The following is a 19,962-nucleotide window of genomic DNA, read 5'->3' on the forward strand; positions in this document are numbered from 1 at the left end:
AGAGAGAGAGAGAGAGAGAGAGAGAGAGAGAGAGAGAGAGAGAGAGAGAGAGAGAGAGAGGAGAGAGAGAGAGGCAATAGCCAGGTAAATGTAATCCCTTCAATACCCTTGACAGCGGCAAGACCAAAGCCCCTTTCCCCTCAGACTGCCTTGGGCTCCAGACATTTATTAAAGATGTTGGCCCAACTAGTTGAGGTCACAATGAAGAGACTGCAACAAAGTCTTACAGGTAAACCTTCAGTATTAGGGAAAGCAATGACTTATCTCCAATATCCACCCTCTGGCCTCTTCTCAAAGGTCCTGAGGTGCATGCATGCACACACATGCACACACCCCCAAAGAGCTGAGCCCTTACCTTCTCACCTCAGGGTTTAAAGTAGCCCTTCAGCATTGTCCTCTCTGTGGAACCTAACATTGTCCAGAGCATCATTAGCATGCAGGCAGACAGAAAAGAAAAGAGACAATTCACTTTCTCAAAAGCAGTTCTGCCAAAACACAACCAAAGGAGAGAGGCTTTACAGGGTATGTCAAAAGATGGAGGTGTTGCAGAGTCCAGAATCAGAGAAGGGGAGAAAAATCCACCGAAGTTGCTGAAGCAAACACTTAGGGAATATTAGAAAGCTTTTTGCGCTGCTGTGCTACCCTGCTTGTGGGCTTATTTCCCCCACCTGGACACCTGGGAAGCATGTTGTGCTCCAGCTTTTCCCTGACTTTGAAGAAATGGATAATCTAAGGAGCAGTGCTGCTGCTGGGGTCAGTAAAACTATGCTAATTGGTGAACCTAATTGCTTCAAGCAGTCCTGCCTCTAAACAGGGAGAGCACAGTTGATGGAGTCAGTCTGTTCCTAATAAAATGAAGAAGCACTGAATTAAATTCCCAAGGAAGGCACTATAAAAGTTTCCACAGTGTAACCAAATGACTTCACCTATGCTATTACCCCTAAGATGACATCTTTGAAAGAAAGCAGACCCCAGTCAGGCTACATATTCATAAATTGGCTGAGTTTAGGCCAGTGAATCTGGATTGATTTAAAAAGGCTTTTTCATCCTTCCAATCAAATGAAGTCACTGTTAATTAGATGCTTTCTGTTAACAATGTCACTCTTCTCCACGTTACCTGCTCACACTTGCAGCGCCTCTAGTGCAACATCTGGAGCACCAGTTCCCCTGCAATCAGTCCTCACAAGTTTGGCCCGAGGGTGGTGGTATTTCCGTTTCTCAATCCCTGTCTGAAGGAAGATACTATTCAGTGTACCAGTGGCGAGATACATAGCAACTCTGTAAATTGAGAGATTATAAAACGACCTCTGGGAAAACTGTCCAGATACAGTCTTCCAAAAAAAAATTTTTTTTTGACTACACAGCCGTTTCTAAACTGTGCTGTTCCCGCCTTGTGGACGGATGTTTTCAAAGCTGCCGAAGGCCACGAAGTTAACTCCCACTGACTTTCCAACTTCTTAAAACCAAGCTCCTCGAACTAGAAGTTAGGGTTTGAGGTTTCCCAGCCTTGCCCCAGGCCTTGCTCCCTACCCCTCTCAACCCAACACCTGAAGAGGACCTGCGGCCCGAGGCGCGGCGAACTGACGAGCTGCCCCAGAGACACCACGCTCAGAGCGCTCCGGCCAAAGAAAGGAGAGAAGCGTAGTAAGCCTCGCAAAAGCCGTCTCGCTCGACGGTGGGTCTCCGAACCTTACAAAGTTGGGCGGAGGCCAGCTCACTCCCTCCGGGTCCACTCGGAAGAGGTCTGCAGCGCCCACCCGAGGGGGGAACACACAGCCAGCGCCGACCGAGGGCTCGGCCCCGGGGTTCGGGGAGCGTGCGCCACCCCCCGGTCGGGCCTGGCTTACTTCTTGAATCTCTTCCTCTGCGCGGGCCCGGGACTGTGTCACTCCGGCCGGCTCGCGGGGTGGGGGCCTTCAGCGCCGGCGCAAGCGCTGCCCTAGAGGACGGCCAGACGCGCCCACCCGCGGTCCAGGCCCCTCGGCCGCACGCGGCTCCCCGCTCGCGTCGAGGGCCTGGCCGCCAACGCCGTGAACGAGGCTTCGTGCCCGGATGTGGGCCTCGCTTCCGGGAGCGGCTTCCCCCCCCCCCAGCCCCGCCCCAGGCTGAGCTTCGGGCCCGAGCTCCCAGGCCTCAAGGGAAGGAGTGGGAGGGGCCCCTACAGGGAAAACGGGAGGCCAGAGCGCAGAATTCGTTCGCAAGGGAGCGCCCTCGTGGGGTGAGGAATGTGAGGAGACGGGGGAGTAAGGGCCCTTGACAGCCGTGGGGACGGCGCGGGCTTCGGGCAGGTGTCTCCGGGCCGCTCTCCGGTTCCGCAGCGCCGAGGGCCACGCTGATCCGAGGGCATCGGCGGACGACGAGTGGCCGCCACAGTCACATCAGGACTCCGGCGTCCCGAAGGCCACAGGCCTTCGGGAAAGCCTCGGAGACCCGACACCAGGTCATGCAGTTCATCCCGGGCAGGGACCTCCTGAGCGGGAGTAGCCGACCAGAGCATGGACCTAGATCTGGGACCCTGTCCCTGACTCAGGCGCTCGAGGACCAGACCACGGCCTTGGAGGCCGCGGCTTTGGAGTCCTCCCCGGCTAGGGCTGCGGACGGGGCGGGAGGCTCGACGGTTAAGAGACCGTGAGTCTCGAATTTCTAGACATCACAGAGGGTAGAACCACAGTAGATGAGATTAGACAGTGAGGTGGAAGGACAGAACCACCCGAGACAGGCACACTCTGCGAGTTGGGACGCTTAATTGCTCTTTTTCAAATCTTGTACCCCAAAGCTTCGCCCTGTGACAACGCACTCCTTCTCCGCAAGGAGGTTTGGGGAAATTAACTTTTTTGGGACTCTCTCGTCCGTTATGTGGGCTCAGGGACGAAGGCAGACAATAGCAGCAGCCGAAACACCTGCGATCTCTCAATACAATTAAATATGGACGCTGATTGTAGTCATTTCTCCTTTCGCTTCCAGAGGGAGCTCAAACCTGAAGCATCAAGGTTATCCCTCTCCTAAATGTAAAACAGGATACTCGCAAAACCTGCTAGGAACACCACCAACGGCACCTGGAGGGGGTCCCCCTTTGCAAACAGAAAAGGCGATCTGATTTTTTTCACTTTCGTGTTTGTGTGAAGTTGAGTTAGGGGCTTGCGCAGTGTAACACACTCCTGTGACCCTCTGGAGACTAAACTAGAACTGAGCAAAGGGAGATCAGGTGAGGGAAAGGGACGGTGCTGAGGAGAGAGTGGCGGGCAGAAGTCTGGGTGTGTGGTGCGCAAGGGCGGCGGGACCCGCGGCGGGACCCAGCTGCGAGCGAGAAAATCCCAGAACGCCTGGCCACACAGCTCTGCGCAGACCCCGCAGAAATACGGCCACGTGTTGGGCTGCTGCTCTGACTCTGCATTTCGGGGCGATCTACACACACACACACACACACACACACAGCGGCGCGTGTCTCTCTCTCCCGGAGCTGAGGTCCCTCAGAGGTTGTCCAGACATTGGAACCCCGCGAGTGTCCGCCTGGCACTGTCACTTGACCATTTCGCTCTCGCTGGATGAGGGCAGACGAAGGTGCCTGTCTCGTGGGGATCCAGCCCCGCGCAGGGTAAGAGCTGATAGAGTGGCCGAGACCGGGGAGGGGCGGCGTCCTCCGTGGCTCTAGCCTCCTCCTCGCCCCTCTGTCCGGTCACCTGTCATCCCGAGCTTTCCAGGTCCTCGCCCCGCTCGGCTCTCCGCGGCCACGCGACAACCCCCTGCCAGCCTGAGCTGCGCGCCCTGGTGGTTCCCGGATGCCCCAGCCCTGAGAGCCAGGGCTCACCCCTCACTGTAGCCTCTAGATACAAACAGCACTGGCTTCGCTCTTCCGGCCGCCAGATCCCGGTCTTATCCTCCCACCGAGCAATGACTCGCCGGTGTTTGGGGTGGTGGTTGTTTCTTTTAAAAGTATATTAAAGGATCACTGGCGTCTCCTCGTCCAGTCATTACGCCTTTATCCCTATCAATTAACCACACCTCAGAGGGCTGCTATTAAGAGCTAAATTGAGCTGCAAAAGTAGGTATCCCGTTTCGGACAGATGTTGTCATCTCCCGCTGAGATAAGCGGCCGGCAGGGTCCGACCCGCAGCTTCCGCAGCCGCCCGAGCCGCGCTGGACCAGGCTAAGGACTCTGGGCCGCGGGGCTGGAAGGGAGGTCCCCGCCCAACACTTCGCTGGCGCTCTAGGAGCTGGGGAAATGGGGAGGCCCTAGTTCTCGGACCTCAACCACTGTGCACGTTAAGGGGAAGAGTCTCCAGAGTTATACCAGGGAAAACGCCAAGAGCAAGCCGTGCGTCTTTACGCAAAAAAGTAGAGTAGAGAGTGTTAGCAAAGACCCAGCTCCACACCGGAGACCCAGAAGGGAGGCGGCGGAGGTGTGGGAAAAGGGCAAAGTAGTGACTTTGGCTGGCAGCCCTCCGCCAACACACCCCACTTCCTCTTTCCGCCACTCTAGCCTCCCTCCTGCCTGGTAGCAGGCCCCCAGGACACCTTGTGGAGGAAGGCGCGGTGCTATGGAAATGCTAGATATGGAGCTAGGGAATCCTGGACTGAAACGTGGCCTTTAGGACAAAGGAAATTCACTAGGGACCGACGTGGCCTTCCGCCCAGATGTGTCTTTCCACTCTTTCTCACCCGCAATCACTCCTGACGACTTGGAGCACGGCTGTCGCACGCGGCTGGGAGATCCTGGAGGGCTGAGGGAAGGAGAGAGCAAGGGGACGTGGCCCTCGCTGCAGTTTCAGGACTTTCCTCCCGACAGTGGCCACAATATATTTAGCCAAGGCTAAAGGAGATTAATTTCCCAGCATAATCCAATTCAAAGATTTCTAAAGTAATCTTTTGCGAAAATGAAAAAAAAAAGTGCGCAGCTAAAGAGGGTACTGGTTTTGATGACAGTGATTTATCGCCTCTGCCCAGCATGCGCTGCCGCTTGCTCTCTTGCACGCGATTTGACCAGAACATCCCGTAGATGCCTCCAGTCCAAACCTTAGCCTTTCTGAAAGACAGCCATCCATCATGCCAACCTGGGCAGGAGAAGTAAGTGCAAGGGACTGGGGTTGCTTACAAGCACCACAGACTTTTTAAAGTGCTATTAGATTTACGGTCTCTTTTTTCGACGCCCATCCAGAGTAATTAGCACATATGTTCTAAATAGATGATAGTTTTGTGAGCAATAAAGCAATTACCCATCGTTGGAGCTGACAGTTCCTCCAACTAAACTCCAACCAGCAGCTAATTGGAAAAGGCATTTCAGCTCCATTGTCTGCAATTAGTCCTGCTAAACTACTACACCCCAACTAGCTGGTTTGAGGTTAATTTATTCAGTGTTGTATTTGCACGGACGAACCATTGCCACGAAGGGACTTGCCTTTTGCCCCCGCCAGACTGCGCCCTGGGACTACAGGAGCAGGTGGGAGGGAGACGCCGATGTTTTGGGGCCGGGATGATTCCCAGGGGAGGGAGCGCCTGGCCCGGCCTCAGCTTCAAGGTCAGTGTCCAGAGAGCTAAGCGCTGCCGACAGAGAAAGCCATTGTTTCTCCTGCTGGGCAGTCACTGAAAGAAACTGCTCAGTTCTCAGTTTGCGCTACCAAAAGCTTAGTGTTAAAAAAAAAAATTAAGCACAGAGGAGGCGACTGGGTTCTGAGTGCATCTTTCCTGCTGCACACCCAGTTGTGACCCTGGGCCACCAAACTATCCCTAAGGGATAAAAGTAGACTCAGACTCGCCAAAACAGCAAAATTCCAAGCCCTCAGCTGGGAGAGGGATTCTCCAATTCTAGGAGTGGTTGGGGAAAGAAAAGACTAGAAAGGTCAGGAAGCCCTGCTTCTGCCTTCAGCCTCTCTGAGTGCAAAGTCCCCCTGAAACTGGGGGTTTTCTGTGAATTTCTTTCTTCGCTTTTTCTTTTCACTTTTCTTTTTCCCTTCCTTCTTTCCTTATCTTTTTTCTTCTTTCCTTTCTAAAGTTAAGCCCAACAGGTCCAAAATTTGTACACAGTGACTGGAAAAAATGTGTTAAACGTCGGTTTGACGCCCCACCGGAGCTTCCAAATATCCAGCGGCTGGGATTCTTCTACTTAATTTAATCTTTATTGGACAGGGCAGCTCCTACACTCCTATTCACCAGGAAACCCCGGGAAACGGATCCGTTGGGGTTCAGAATTGAGGGCGGGAAGAAGAGGAGTTAAAGAGGGATTAATCCGCTCCCACCCAACTTCGAACTTTGGAACTGCGATCTCCGGTAGGCTGGGAGTAGGAGGGGAGGGGGCCCAAGGTCCCAGCCCTTGACAGCCAAGGGTCTCTGCGACCTGGAGCAGGGGGCAGGGAGGCTGGCGGGTTTAGACGGGAAATTGTAGCCCTGGTAACCGAGTATTCCCTTAAAGGAATTTACAATGAAGTGTCCCAGGCTCTGGGAGCAATGCGAATTTCACTCAGAAGAACATGGGACTGGGGGTGGGGGTGAGAAGAGGCTTCTTAGGAAGTGAAGCCCAGTGCCTTCAGTCCTAGAATCAAATGTCCTTTTCTGGATAGCCATTCATACCTAACAACCTGAGGGCTGTTTCTCCTTCATGAAGTATATGTAACAATGGCTAAGGAAAACAGTTTAAATGATATTGTAGTCAGCATGTGAGACTTACTAAAACAATTCTCATTTCAAAACAAATTATAATCAATTTCTCAGCTTCAACCATTTGGAGATATGTATCTATAGCAGAAACAAAACAAAACAAAACAAAACTTTTAAAACTGCCTAATGTCAGGCTCTTGTTTTCCACTTATTTACTGTGTTTTAACCAATTTAATGCCAAGAAAAACCAAAAAGAGAAAATATTGGGGAGAAATTGAAAGTAATGGTCTCATCTTACCCCATCACCTCCCACCTGTCATACAATCTCTACCCTCTAAAGAGAAATCCTCCTGTCAATGTGGCTTCCAACTGAAAATGGAAAAGAAATAAGATGTCTTCACTAAAAGGCTGTTCATCGTGTTCTGAATTATTTGCTTTTTTTCAGGACTTAAATATGACATCCCAGAGAGTGAGGGCAAGAAAAAGCTGAAAAAAGAGTCACCTGAAAGTATCACCTGGACTTGGTAGAGAATCCTAATGTGAGTGTGTGTGCATACTTATGTGTAAGGGCAAAATGACCCATCCAATCAAACCCCCAACCCAGAATGTATAGGACACATTTACATAAACATCCATACACCCTGAAAAATCTCTAAGCACATGTGTGCAGAGATATAGTCCTATGCAAGCTCAGCTAGCTGTCCACATACATGTATTCACTTCTGGAGTAAAGGCATTTTCATTGCTCCCGTAGTTTCTTTCCATTAAGGGCGATTAGATGATGTCTATTCAAAGTTGCTGATCCAGAGAGAAAATAAGAGTAGATAAAAGGAGATTTCAAGTGACCTCCTCGTCCCTTTCACACCAACCTGAGCCCTAGAATAGCCAAGGATCAACTAACACAAAAGCCCTTTCCTTTTTCTTTTCAGCTTCAGAAGATTTCATGCAAATGGTTAACAATAAAACACAGAACTATCACCGAGTTTTGTTAGATCACACATTTGGAATACTTTATTAACTCCTCCCACAGATAGGCTAGGTTTATTATCCACCTCTGAAGTGGGTAAATAAAATATACGTAGCAAAACAGAGGGCATAATTATTCACTGCTCCATGTGGTTTGTATCAGCGGTGTGCTATGCTCATTCTTTTTCATTTAAACTTTACCTAAAGCCCCTCTCCCCTACTGATGGAGGACACTGCAATAAACATATCTTTCCACTGACAGTTTAGAGGGAAATGTTAGGTTTTTATTTACATTAAACTTCTGACAGGTAAAATAGGATTGTAGCATGACCATAGTTACCAACAGATCTGCTGGCTTTGTGAGCCAATAATTATTTTCCACTAGTTTACTGTATAGGCAGTGAAGAAAGTGGCATTGAAGACTTAAACATATTCCAGCAGTTTTTAATCAGTGAATGTCCAACTCAGATCTGCTTCTGATGGGCTAATCCTGTAGTAAAAGAAATAGGTGCTCTGACAGGTGACTATTAAGAGAAAGTATAGAGTATAGTTAATTGTATTGCCAGGGTACTTTAACAAGTTTCAAACTCATTTCAAAACATGAACTTTTCTTCCAAACCCAAGTCATTTTCCCTAGGAAGAAGAGCCATGCAATTATTCTTCACTCAAGTTGTACATTTAAAATAAAGAAATACATTTTGTAACACAAAAGTCTTAATTTTTGTGTTCTTAATTTTTGCATAAATACATTTAGATAGCTAAGGCTTGATTTTTACAGAAAGTAAATATTTGGCTTTACTGGTGTGCTAGGAATCGTTGTCACTTTTCCTCCTACAAAAGGCTTGATTGGCATCCAAAGGTCAGCACTTGCTCTCCTGCCATTTTCCCGTGGCTGCTCCTGGGCCCTCTAACTGGGTGCCCAAGCAAAAAGGGGACATGCTTCCCTTATCTCTCTTTTCCAAAACACCTGCTTTAACTGGCCAGCTTGTGATAGAAAACTAAACTGCTTTTTAAGGTAAAGCACTTATCTCTGGGCATTTTGACCCAAAGGTGACAAAGAAGAAATGCCCAGGCCATACCTGAGTTATAGTGAGTACACGAGCCTGCTGGATCCGTGGTTCAACGACATAGGCAGGCTGAGAGCAGACCGTCCAGCAGAAGCCTGACTCCCAACTTGGCCTTTCCACCCTTGTCTTCATGTTGACAAAGGCAGAACTTTTTACAGCTGGGCAGCTACAATAGAGACTGAGTTCAGTCTTGCAAGAAGGGGTGGTTTCTGACATAGGGTGTTTGTTTGTTTGTTTGTTTGTTTTGGGCTTTGTTTTTAAATAATCACAAAACATTAAGCAGGCATTACTGTGCCTCTCTTCACCCTTTTCTTCAAAAGATCTATGCAAGACCATTTTAAATACATCTTCTTCAATTTCGTTTTTCACAGCCTTAACCTCATACCAAGGGAGACTAATTGATTCGGCACCTTTAAAATAAGCTCTTTGGGAAAGGTCTGCAGTATGAGCAGAAGAACTGACCTTTCTCCCAGCGATCGCAAGCATGTTCATCTCTCCAGATGGGCTTGATAAAACAGGGTTATTTCTGTTCTGTGGTCTCTCAAAACAGAATAATACCATTTTTAACAATTTAGGGGATAGGGAAGAGATACAGGAGAGAATTTTCTACACATATCTGGTCATTTGTAGGGTCTCACGGCTCTTGAACTAAATTTAGAAAACATTTTTACAAGGCCACCTTTTTTTTCAGTGTGATTTACCAAAAAGCCAAAACAAATGACCCGCTGAGTTTGGGGAGAGCAAAATACCAATATCAGAGAGGTCATAGAATTAGTGAAGAATGATTCCAGCCTTAGTGGAAGGAGAGATAGTGGTGAGGGGGTTGTTAATCAGCTAGAAAGGCTGCATGGATCCGGACTCTGGGGCCTGGAATGCAAGTCATGCTGTATATACAGCCACAGACCTCTGCTTCTCTCCTTCTCCCACCAGGTCACAACTGTTTATTGTCTGTCCCGCTAGAAGAGAGCAAGTGTTGTCTGGAAGGCTTTTAAAAAGTGATTAAGGCTGAGCTGTGATGCTAGCAATCTGCAAGAGGTATTGTAAGCCTGATTCCTCTCCCCAGTCGGAGGGGTACCTTCTCATGTCTCTTGGGGAACCACACTGGAGACTTTGCGTGCATTGAACTGGCCTATGGGGACCAGGACAGAGGAAGACTTTAGAAGTGAGGCCTGAGAGTCCAGGCCCTGGTGAGGAAACCAGCCAGGTGTCCTGTCTCTACACCAGCCTCGCCAGGAGAGAGAGACCTTGGAGAGGGCCGAATATACATGGCCACCACGCTGGCAGTCTCAAGGACTGTGCTGAGACAAGGGCCACTGTGGGTTTGGGTCCAAGAGTCCCAGTTAGAGGTCCCCGGAAGCAAGGGCTTGGTGGAGAAGGGAGGGAGAAAGATCTGGAGAAGAGAGGGTGAGTGGAAGAAAGATGGAAATTCCATCTGCTTTTCTGCTTCTGCAGCTGAGCGTTCCTGGATCCGTGTGTGGATTTGCACAGTTTGAGGACCTACGTGCTCCCTCAAAATATGACCACTTTCTATTAGGTGCCCTCCCCAACCACAATAGATATCATTGTCTCCGGGGTTGCGTGTGGGGCGCTGCCGGTAGTGTGCTAAGTTGAACACGTAACGAACGACAGCCTCGTGGAGAGAAAGCCTCGGCTCCCTCAGGACCTGAGGTGACCCTCAGTCCCTCCACGGAAGCCGTTTGCTGGGGGTGGGGCTTTGAGCCCAAATGGAGGCGCTCTGCGGGTGTGCAAATGCGGTGGGGGAACACAGGGTCCAGAAGAGAAACTGAGCCTAGAGTGATGCTTGGGCTGGAAGGGGAAAGCGCCCCTCCTCGAAAAGCCTCGGTTTCTTCTTGCCCCTCTCACGACAGCAAGTTGGCGCATATGCCCGGCAGGAGCGCGATCTGTTCCCCTGCTTTGAAAAGCCGAGGGTTTCCACTGCTCCGGGCACCACAACCAACAGCCACCCCTCCCTTTCCGGGGCTAAAGCCAGGGGCTGCGCCCCTCCCTCCCTCCCTTCCTTCCAGAGAAGCAGGCAGCTTCGCCTGAGGCCACTCGAGGTCTCCGCTTCTTCCCATACCCAGGGTCACGCCAGATCCCAGGGGCCTCTTGCGAGTTTGGAAGCTCAGGGTAGGGGTCGGCAGAAAGAGCCCACAGCGCGGGTGAGCGGGCCCCACCGCTCTCGGGGAGCCTCATCTAGTCCTCCTGCCACGCCTTGCCCCTAGCTTGCAAGGCCGAACCGAGGCCGACGACGCTGGGCTGGCTCCTTCCCGCGCCCACCCAGCCCTAGGGCGCGGCCCCCGGCGTCGGCTCCCCCGCCCCGCGCGCCCGCCCTATGCGCCCTCTGACGCAAACGCGCGCCCCTGCCCAGCGCCGAGGAAAGCTTTCTCGTCGGTTTAAATTGAGGCTCTTCCTTTCACACACACTCGCTCCGTCCTCACCCCTGGGGCGGTGACCCCTCCCCACCCCCAGCCCTCTTGCTGCTGCGCAAGAAGTCTGGCGGGGCTGCGGGGCTGCGGATCCGGTGCTCTCTCGCTGCTGCCGCCGCCGCCGCCGCGGGTTCTCCGCTGGGGAGAGTGGCTTGGTGTCCCTTTTAATTCGCTGACACTATCACCCACATCAAACAGGCAGCCATCGATCGCGTTACATTAGGGGATCCCGTTACAAACGGCGTCCGCAGGTGGGCGGCAGGAGCCTTGCTCGCCAGGGCCTGGCTGCAGCCTGGCAAGGCGCTGGCGGCAGGGCCAGCCCGGCCGGACTCGGAAGCCGACTCCACCGCGGCTCCGGCTTGGCACCGGAGTGGGGGGTGGGGGGTGGAAGGGGGGGCGGCGACGGCGGCTCGGGTGCCAAACCTGTGGACCCTCCGCCCCCGGTCCTCCGCCCCCCCGGCTGGAGGCTCCGCAGCATTTTCCCGCCAGTGCGGGAAGAGGGTAGAGAATGGGGGTGAAGGAGACCTGTTTTGAATTTGGACTGATGCTCGGCGGGCACGATCCTCAGCTCCAGGGCGGCGCCGCGGCCGTGATCCCTACCTCCACGCCGCCGCGGGACAGAGGCCGGGTGAGGGCAGCTCCGGAGCAGGCCCCGCGGAAAGTTCTTCTCGCCCCGCCCCGGCTGACTGGACTGCGGCCCCGGCCTGCAGAAGCCATGCTAGCAAAGGCTGCCTCCCGGCCTGTCCGCGTTGCCAACCCCGAGTTCAAAAGAAACGATAATCATTGTGTTACTTGCCTGGTGGGGCAGGACTTGGCCGAGTCTCGCTTCTGGTGCCCACGACTCCCGGTCCAGGGTCCGAGGGCGGCTGGGCCCGAAGGCCGGGCGTCCAGGGGGCCTCTGGTTCCCTGGCGCTCGCTCTCGCTTCCTCTTGCACTCGCTCCGTCTCTCTCCACGTTCTCTTTCCTTCTGCCTGTATCCCTCTGTGCCTGCTTCCTCTGCCCTCGGCTGCCTGCCTTTGTACTAGATGGGGAGTACAATTTAGAATTTATATGTAGAAAGCTCGTTCTTCTTTATCTTTTTCTTCCTTCTTTCCTTTTTTCTTTCTCTTTTTTCTTCCTTCCTTTCTTTCTTTCTTTCTTTCCTTCTTTCTTTCTCTCTCTGTCTCTTTCTTTCCTTCCTTCCTTCCTCCTTTCTTTTCTTTCTTCCTGTCTTTTAATCGTGTTCGTTTCACCTTTTAACTGACCGGGAGACGTAAGCGCGTTTATTTGGGGAGAAGGGCGAGGGCAAGGAGCCCTCGCCGGCCCCCACCGCCTCCTCTCCATCAGCTGCGTACAATGGGCCGCCGCTTGCGGAGTGCATTGACTGTCTCTTCATTATTCGAGTTGGAGGGGCTGCGGGGCAAACACGGAAAAGCCTTTTTTCTGCTCTTTAAAATCGTCGCTCGTCACTAAGCGGTCGCCGACTCCAGACTTGTAGGCTGGAGAGACCGGGAAGCGCAAAACGTACCCCAAACACGCAGCGCTTCCCAAACCCCTCCCTAGTGAAATTTAAAGGGAGAACGTGTATTAAAAAACAAACCCTACCTCTGTCAATTCAGCGTGGCCATTTACTCCCACCTTTACCTGAGGGCGTGTTGAGGCTCAGGGTGCTGGAGCTGAGACAAACTTTTACGCTCTCCCGAGTCTAAGGGCGGGCGGGCAAGCGCAGCTCCCACCCCCGGCGGCAGCAGCGGCGGCTTTGTCACTCCGCGCCGCTCCGCGCCCGCCTGAGCCTGCCTAGGGGAGCGATCTCAAAACGAGGGGGGTGCGAGTGTGCGATTGGAGAATATGTAACTAATAGAAGTATCATTTTCCCCCAGTACGATCTTTCAAGGAAAAAAAATCCATTGAAAGAATTTTCAAAGTGCTGTCTTCGTTTGGAGAAAAGGCACAGGCTGCCTGCCGGGAGGGGAGGAGGGACCCGACTGTGCGCCTCCAGGACGCGGCTCCCGTCCGCTAGGTGGCAGCCGGAGCCAGCGATTCCTGCAGGCCTCGCGGCGGGACCCGCTCCTCCCGCCGGCCCCTCCTCCGGCGACCAATCGCCTTTGGGAATCGGGGTGTCTCTCTCTCTCTCTCTCTCTCTCTCTCTCTCTCTCTCTCTCTCTCTCTCTCTCTCTCCTCTTTCTCTCTCTCTCTCTCTCTCTCTCTCCCACTCTCTCCTCTCTCCCCTCTCCTCTCTCGCTCCCCTTTCCCCCCCCCCCCTCTCTCTTCCTCTCTCCCCCTCCCTCTCTCTCCCCCTCTTCCCTTCTCCCCCCCTCTTCCCCTCTCCCCCTCCCTCCTGCCTTCCTCTTCCCCTCCCCCCTCCTCTCCCCATCTCCCATCTCCTTCCGTTCTCGCTCACCCCTTTCCTCTTTTCCTGGGACTCGGACTTGGCCGCACTAACCACCCCGCCCCCAACGATATGAGAACTTACTACTATTTTATTAATAATTACTGGAGAGTTCGTAGGAACTTGGAACAGCCTGAGGATACCAAAAAGGGAAAAGAAAAGAAAGAGAGAAGAAGGAAAAATCGGATTGACTGGAAAGTTTATTTTAAAAATCATCTTTGGGATGGAGAGGAACCGTTGGCTCGGATTGATTTTGTGGCAATAGCTGCGAATTCCAGGAGTGCATTTTTGTCATAATTAAACCCTTAATTTTAAAACCAAAATATACGTTGGACCAAAAAACAGGGAGTCCCTACTTTGTTTCTTAAAGGAATATAAAATGAGCAGAATCCACTCTTGGATTGTGCTTATGTGTGAAAGAAGAAAACAATACAAACCCAAAATATTTCACGAATCATTAAAACGGTGAGAGTTTAATTCCCATTTAAAATTTTCCTAACATTTTCAATGACACTCTTCACGCTCATAAAACATAATTCTAAAAACTTTTCGGAAGAAAACAAAATAATGTCTTTCTAATTCTCTTTTTACCCATTGCAAGGCATTCTTCCCCTCGCCATCCCTTCCCCCTCTGGTGTGCGTGTGTGTGTGTGTGTGTGTGTGTGTGTGTGTGTGACTATAGACGACCCATACTAATCAGGTCTCAGAGTAAATAGCAGCGCAGGGCGATCTCAATGTAAATTGCGCTTGTCAGAAGCACACCCCCCCCCTCACTTTCTCTCCTCCTTCCCTCGCCAACCCGTAAGTAGGTAGCTAAGAGGGAGGGGAAAAAAAAAAAAAGAAAGAAAGAAAAAGAGGAGGGGGGAGGGGCTCTCCAACCAATGGCGTTCAGGAGGCTTGGCTAACCTTAGCCTCCCATTTTCTCTCCCCCCTATTCAGGGCTCTGACCAGTCAGTCGCCTTTGATTATCAGTTGCCAGCAGCCCTTCTCTTGGCTCCTTGACACGAGCTCCATATAAGGCAGCGATCTCCATAGAAACGTGTCAGTTTCAATAGTAGTGTCAAAGTTCACTATATACAGACATTCGCGCAGATCCCCCTTTCGGAAACACTGCTCTGCGAGTCCTCCCGTTTAAACGCATTCAATTTTGGGGTCTCTCTCTCTTTCTCTCTCTCTCTCTCTTCTCTCTCTCTCTTTCTCCTCCGCCTCTCTCTCTCTCAATCTCTCTCTTTCTCTCTTCTCTCCCCCCTCTCCTCTCGCCCCTTTCTCTTTTCTTACATATTCTATTAGTTGTTTCCCCCGTATTCTTCTTCTTTCTCTCCTTTTTCTCCCTCCTCCTTGTCCCTTTTACTCCATTCCTGCAGAAGAGTGAGGGCTAAACTTAAAAAAAAAAAAAAAAGGAGGAGGAGGAGGCACCCCCTCGTATTCTTCTTATCGTTATTTTATACATATATGATTTTTTTTGGAGGGAGGGTGTTGGTTCCCGGCTGAAGAGCACTTATTTAAAATACTAAAAAAAGAACATTTTTGGGCGATCTCCAGGGTTTTTTTAACTAGCTCTGTGTGTTATAGCAGAAGAAGCAGAAGAAGGAGCAAGAAAGAGGAAAAGAAGAGGATTATTTATTCGACCTACTTTGGATGTCTCTCTCGTTTTTTTTTTTCTTTCTTTTTTTTTTTTTTTTTGCAATTCTTTTTCTTCTGATTTTTATATTTTCTGTTTCGCTGTGAATTCGTCGCCGGCGTGAATTATCTCGTGTTTTTCTCCCCCTCCGTCACCTCCCGAAAGAAAAAGGCAGCGAGAGCCCGGCGCCACCGGCACAACAAAAAGAGCAAAGTGTGTGATCCTCCTCGCTGGCTGCCTCCCGCTCTCCAGCGCTGCCTTCCTGAATGGCTGGCTGCGTCCGGCCCTGGACCTGGCCCCCCGACACCAGCGCGCTCTGATCGCCGCCGGCAGCCTCGCCCCGCGCCCTGCTCGGCTCACCGCGCTCCCCTCAATCCCGAGCCCAGCGAGGGCTCCCGCCGGGACAGCGGCGGCGGCGCGGGCGGCCCCGACCCGAGCTCGCGCTCCGGCTGCAGCCCCGACTCCAGCTCGGACTCCGGCCCGGGCCCCGGCTCCTCCAGCGGCGCTCGCTGCTGCAGCTGAGGCAGCGGCTCCAGAGGCGCCTGCAACCTCGACCTCCTCCTCCTCCGCCGCCGCCGCCCTCGCCGGCTTCCTCTATGTCTGCTCTGCCGGCGCACAGCGCGTAGCCCCAGTGGCCGGCGGGCGGGCGGGCGGGCGCCCGGCGCGGGTGAGCGAGTGTGTGTGCGAGTGTGTGTGTGCGCGGGGGTGCGGGCAAGGCGGAGGGTGAGTGTGTGCGCGCGCCGTGGCCCATGCCCGCCGCCCCCGGCGCTGCGCCCCGCGCCGCTACCGGCTGCCGCCTGTGCCATTTCTGATTTTGCAACTTGGTGAAGAAGAAAAAAGCGAGAGAAGGGAGCTTGCTCGCTGGGGGGGGGGGGGGAGGGGGGGGAAGGAGAGCGTGGCCCCCCCAGGATCGGAGCGCGGGGGGAGCGGGCGAGGGGAGCAGGGGTGTTGGGGGGGGAGCCTGAGAGCCTGGGGGGGCTGCAAAAAGAGAGAAAGAAAACAGCAGGAACCACAACAAAACGCCAGCCGGGCGGGCGGGCGCGCAGCAGCAGCGGGGCGGCCGAGGCAGTAGCGGCGGCAGCGGCGGCGGCGGCGGCGGCGGAGACAGCGGCTGGTGCCCGGCTCGGGCTCGGCTCCCGCGACCCCGGGGCGCCGGGCGGGCCCCCCCGCCCCCTCCCCCTCCCCCCTTCCCCTTCCCCTTCCCCTCCCAGCGCGCCCGCGCGCCCCGCGGCCCTCGGCGAGCAGCTCGGCTCCCCCCAGCGCTCCCCGGGCCCAAAGATATGGCAATGGTAGTTAGCAGCTGGCGAGATCCGCAGGACGACGTGGCCGGGGGCAACCCCGGCGGCCCCAACCCCGCAGCGCAGGCGGCCCGCGGCGGCGGCGGCGCCGGCGAGCAGCAGCAGCAGGCGGGCTCGGGCGCGCCGCACACGCCGCAGACCCCGGGCCAGCCCGGAGCGCCCGCCACCCCCGGCACGGCAGGGGACAAGGGCCAGGGACCGCCCGGCTCGGGCCAGAGCCAGCAGCACATCGAGTGCGTGGTGTGCGGGGACAAGTCGAGCGGCAAGCACTACGGCCAGTTCACCTGCGAGGGCTGCAAAAGTTTCTTCAAGAGGAGCGTCCGCAGGAACTTAACTTACACATGCCGTGCCAACAGGAACTGTCCCATCGACCAGCACCACCGCAACCAGTGCCAATACTGCCGCCTCAAGAAGTGCCTCAAAGTGGGCATGAGGCGGGAAGGTGAATATTTATTCTGTGCTTCTCTCCCTGAGCTTCGCCCGCCTCCCCGGCCCTCTTTCTTTCTCTCTCGCGGGGGTGGCTGCTGTATGGGGCTGGGGTTCCTGCGGTCCCGGTCCGTCCCAGCTTCCCCTGTCCCCGCTACCTTCCTCCCCCGGCGTCTGCAGCCGCCCCCACCCACCCCAGCTCGCTGCCGCTGCCTCCCCCTCCCGGCCTGCGCTCCTCTCCCCGGCTCCTCCACCCCACCCTCTGCCTGCTCAGGATTTTGTCCCTGGGATCGTGAGCTGTGGCTTAAAATCCCCTCCCTCTGTCTTGGATGTGCTCGGTGCGTGTCTCTTTCCCGCGTGTGCGTGAGGATGCTTGGGGCTGGGCTGGCATGAACTTGGGGAGGGGTGCTTATTTCCCCCGGAAAACTCTGTTTCTGTGTTTTTTCATTCCACTTTCCCCTCCACCTCTTCATGCCCTTTATTTAAAATGGGGGAGGGCTGGAGACTGGAGTACTCTGAACCATAGATTCATTACTGCATCATCCTTTTGGAAGCTTAGCTTGGAAAAAGAGGAGTGAGATTTATTGCACTTGTAGGTCTAATTAGGGGGGAAGGGGGGCTTCTGGCCTGTTCACTGGTTCCCTCTCCTCTTCACCGAGCTGGGGCCGCCTCCTCCAGAGCTGTAGCCTTGTTTTCACCCCTCTACTTTCAAAGGAAAGTTTGTGACTGAACCGTGCTTTCATAGTTGTGTCATTTTTTTTTAAAGCATGATACTCGTTTTACTTCTTCACCAAACTCCACCCTCTGCTTAAATACTGCATACAAATTACAATTTACAGCGGCATTTACCGATCCTTCTGATTTGGCTATAATGCATAGACTGCAGCTGGCATGAGCTTCCACATCATTTAATCCCTGTGTTGTATGGCTTTGGTTTCTTTTAACACAACTTTTGATGTTGTATTTAGATATGCTTCATGTTCATGTGGCAAGAGATGCAGCACTTTTCTTATAAATATATCTAGCCATTTACAATTAAAGTTTATCTCCTGACAATCATTAAAGATGTCTTATAGTCAAATTAGTGATCCAGTCAATTTTGTAGAATGTAGATTACTCCTTCTTGTAACTGACTTTAAAATTATATTTTATATGCCACAAGAAAAGAAATTGAATTCCTTCAGATCTCAAGGAGCAGGCAAATATGACGACTTCATTTCTAGCTCCAGGGAGATTTTATAGGCATCTGAAAAACAAAAAACAAAACAAAAAACTTTGAATTGTACTCTCATTTAATTGAAAAATAACTGCCAAGTTCAAAACTGTAATTAGAAAAAAGTATTCTAGCCATTATGTTTCAAGAGCTTAAATTGCACTGGGGCTTGCATTAAAATTAGAATCAATGCAAACTTAAGAAAATAGTGTATAACCTGAAGTAAGATAGCTACGTGTACATGGACATATCTATATTAATTTACTGGGGGGGAGAGTTCAGTAGCCCTAACTTTTCCTAAAGTTGTCTTTGTTTACATGGCAATTTAAAACGCTGGCACTGTTGAAGTAAAACATACACATTAAAAAAAAAAAAAAACTTTGGTCAGCTTTAAGAACTCAAAGCATGCTTACGTTTTGCATTCAGATGGTTAATGAATCCAGTGTTTTTGCAGTTGCAAGCTCGTGCATTCACTGGGCAAAAGCTGGCTGCAGGTTGCAGTGGCACCGCGCAGGACAGACATTAATTATATTTTCCACTTTTTTCAATAATGTTTGGCTACTGTAAGTTCAACTTTTTTCTTGATTTTTTTTCAATTTTTTGTTGCTTTTAACAGTGAGAACCTTGTGTGGGGCGATGGGGAGGAGGGGATAGGGGAGGGGTGCAGGATACTTGTTTTCTCTTCAAAAGTTGTTAAGTGGTTAGTAGGGTATGTAACTTGTATCTATTTTAAGGATAATTCCGTAGCATTTTTAGAGAATATGGAAACATTTTGAGCAAAACCAGCTTGCTTGCAAATGAAGAGGCAGCTAGGCATTTGCCTAGAACCACAACCTTTCTCTGGTTTCGCCTGTTTTTGTTTTTGTTTTACCCTGATTTGGTTCCTTCTGGAGGGGTGAGTGGGATTTCATTAATCTGTGTGTGACTTGTTGGTGGTCGAGGGGCTGGGTGGCATTTTCTTGGCCATACCGGGCTGGGGGCCCGTAACTCAGGCCTAGTTCTGGCAGGGCTGGGGTGGCCAGGGGCGCAGGAGACGGCTGGGCATACCGAGCCGCGGAGCTGGAGGGCTTCACCCCAGATTGCCTCCGGGTATGGGCTGTGAGAGCGAGCGCCAAAGGAGATGCCCCGGGGAGCTTGTGGCTGCGGGAAAAACCTCCGCATTGTGTCGGGCGCGCTGCGGCACGGGATGTTCGCAAGCCCCCTGGATGCACATTGCCTCTTTTCTCTCTTTCTTTTCGTCAGCGGTTCAGCGAGGAAGAATGCCTCCAACTCAACCCAATCCAGGCCAGTACGCACTCACCAACGGGGACCCCCTCAACGGCCACTGCTACCTGTCCGGCTACATCTCGCTGCTGCTGCGCGCGGAGCCCTACCCCACGTCGCGCTACGGCAGCCAATGCATGCAGCCCAACAACATCATGGGCATCGAGAACATCTGCGAGCTGGCCGCGCGCCTGCTCTTCAGCGCCGTCGAGTGGGCCCGCAACATCCCCTTCTTCCCGGATCTGCAGATCACCGACCAGGTGTCCCTGCTACGCCTGACCTGGAGCGAGCTGTTCGTGCTCAACGCAGCCCAGTGCTCCATGCCGCTGCACGTGGCGCCGCTGCTGGCCGCCGCCGGCCTGCACGCCTCGCCCATGTCCGCCGACCGCGTCGTGGCCTTCATGGACCACATCCGCATCTTCCAGGAGCAGGTGGAGAAGCTCAAGGCGTTGCACGTCGACTCGGCCGAGTACAGCTGCCTCAAAGCCATCGTGCTGTTCACGTCAGGTGAGGCTGCGGCCGCTGGGAGGGCAGGCCGCGCCGGGAGCGCCCGCAGGCCCCGCTCCGCTCGGGCCCGGCCTCCTGCGCCGCGCCGCTGCACCCGCCGCGGCCGTGCCCTCGCCGGACCTCCGGCCTGGCCGGGACCTGTGGCCCCCGCGCGGGGAAGCGGCCGGCGGCGCCGCTGCCATCTTCGGAGCGCCGCTGTGCGGGAGCTGAGGCGGC

The 19,962-nt window shown here is 53.2% G+C and overlaps 1 protein-coding gene and 1 long non-coding RNA gene across 4 annotated transcripts in view; one reads left to right on the forward strand and one right to left on the reverse strand.

The window, feature by feature from the left end:
- The window catches only part of LOC114892009, a 458,069-nt gene extending 456,256 nt beyond the window's left edge, over positions 1–1,813 (reverse strand). For all 3 annotated transcript variants that reach the window (XR_003792668.1, XR_003792667.1, XR_003792669.1), the window contains exons 1-2: positions 1,690–1,813; positions 1,118–1,229 (exon numbers count right to left, since the gene is read on the reverse strand). This is a non-coding gene — a long non-coding RNA (uncharacterized LOC114892009). The remainder of the gene's footprint in view (positions 1–1,117; positions 1,230–1,689) is intronic.
- Positions 1,814–14,287: 12,474 nt separating this feature from the next.
- Positions 14,288–19,962, forward strand: part of NR2F1 (nuclear receptor subfamily 2 group F member 1) — an 11,998-nt gene continuing 6,323 nt past the window's right edge. The window contains exons 1-2 of the mRNA XM_029218283.1: positions 14,288–16,779; positions 19,219–19,746. Of these exons, the coding sequence (XP_029074116.1) occupies positions 16,320–16,779; positions 19,219–19,746 (988 nt within the window). The 5' untranslated portion in view covers positions 14,288–16,319. The remainder of the gene's footprint in view (positions 16,780–19,218; positions 19,747–19,962) is intronic.

This window comes from Monodon monoceros, unplaced genomic scaffold, assembly GCF_005190385.1.
Source record: "Monodon monoceros isolate NGI ecotype Baffin Bay Population unplaced genomic scaffold, NGI_Narwhal_1 Super_Scaffold_12, whole genome shotgun sequence".
Taxonomy (NCBI): Eukaryota; Metazoa; Chordata; class Mammalia; order Artiodactyla; family Monodontidae; genus Monodon; species Monodon monoceros.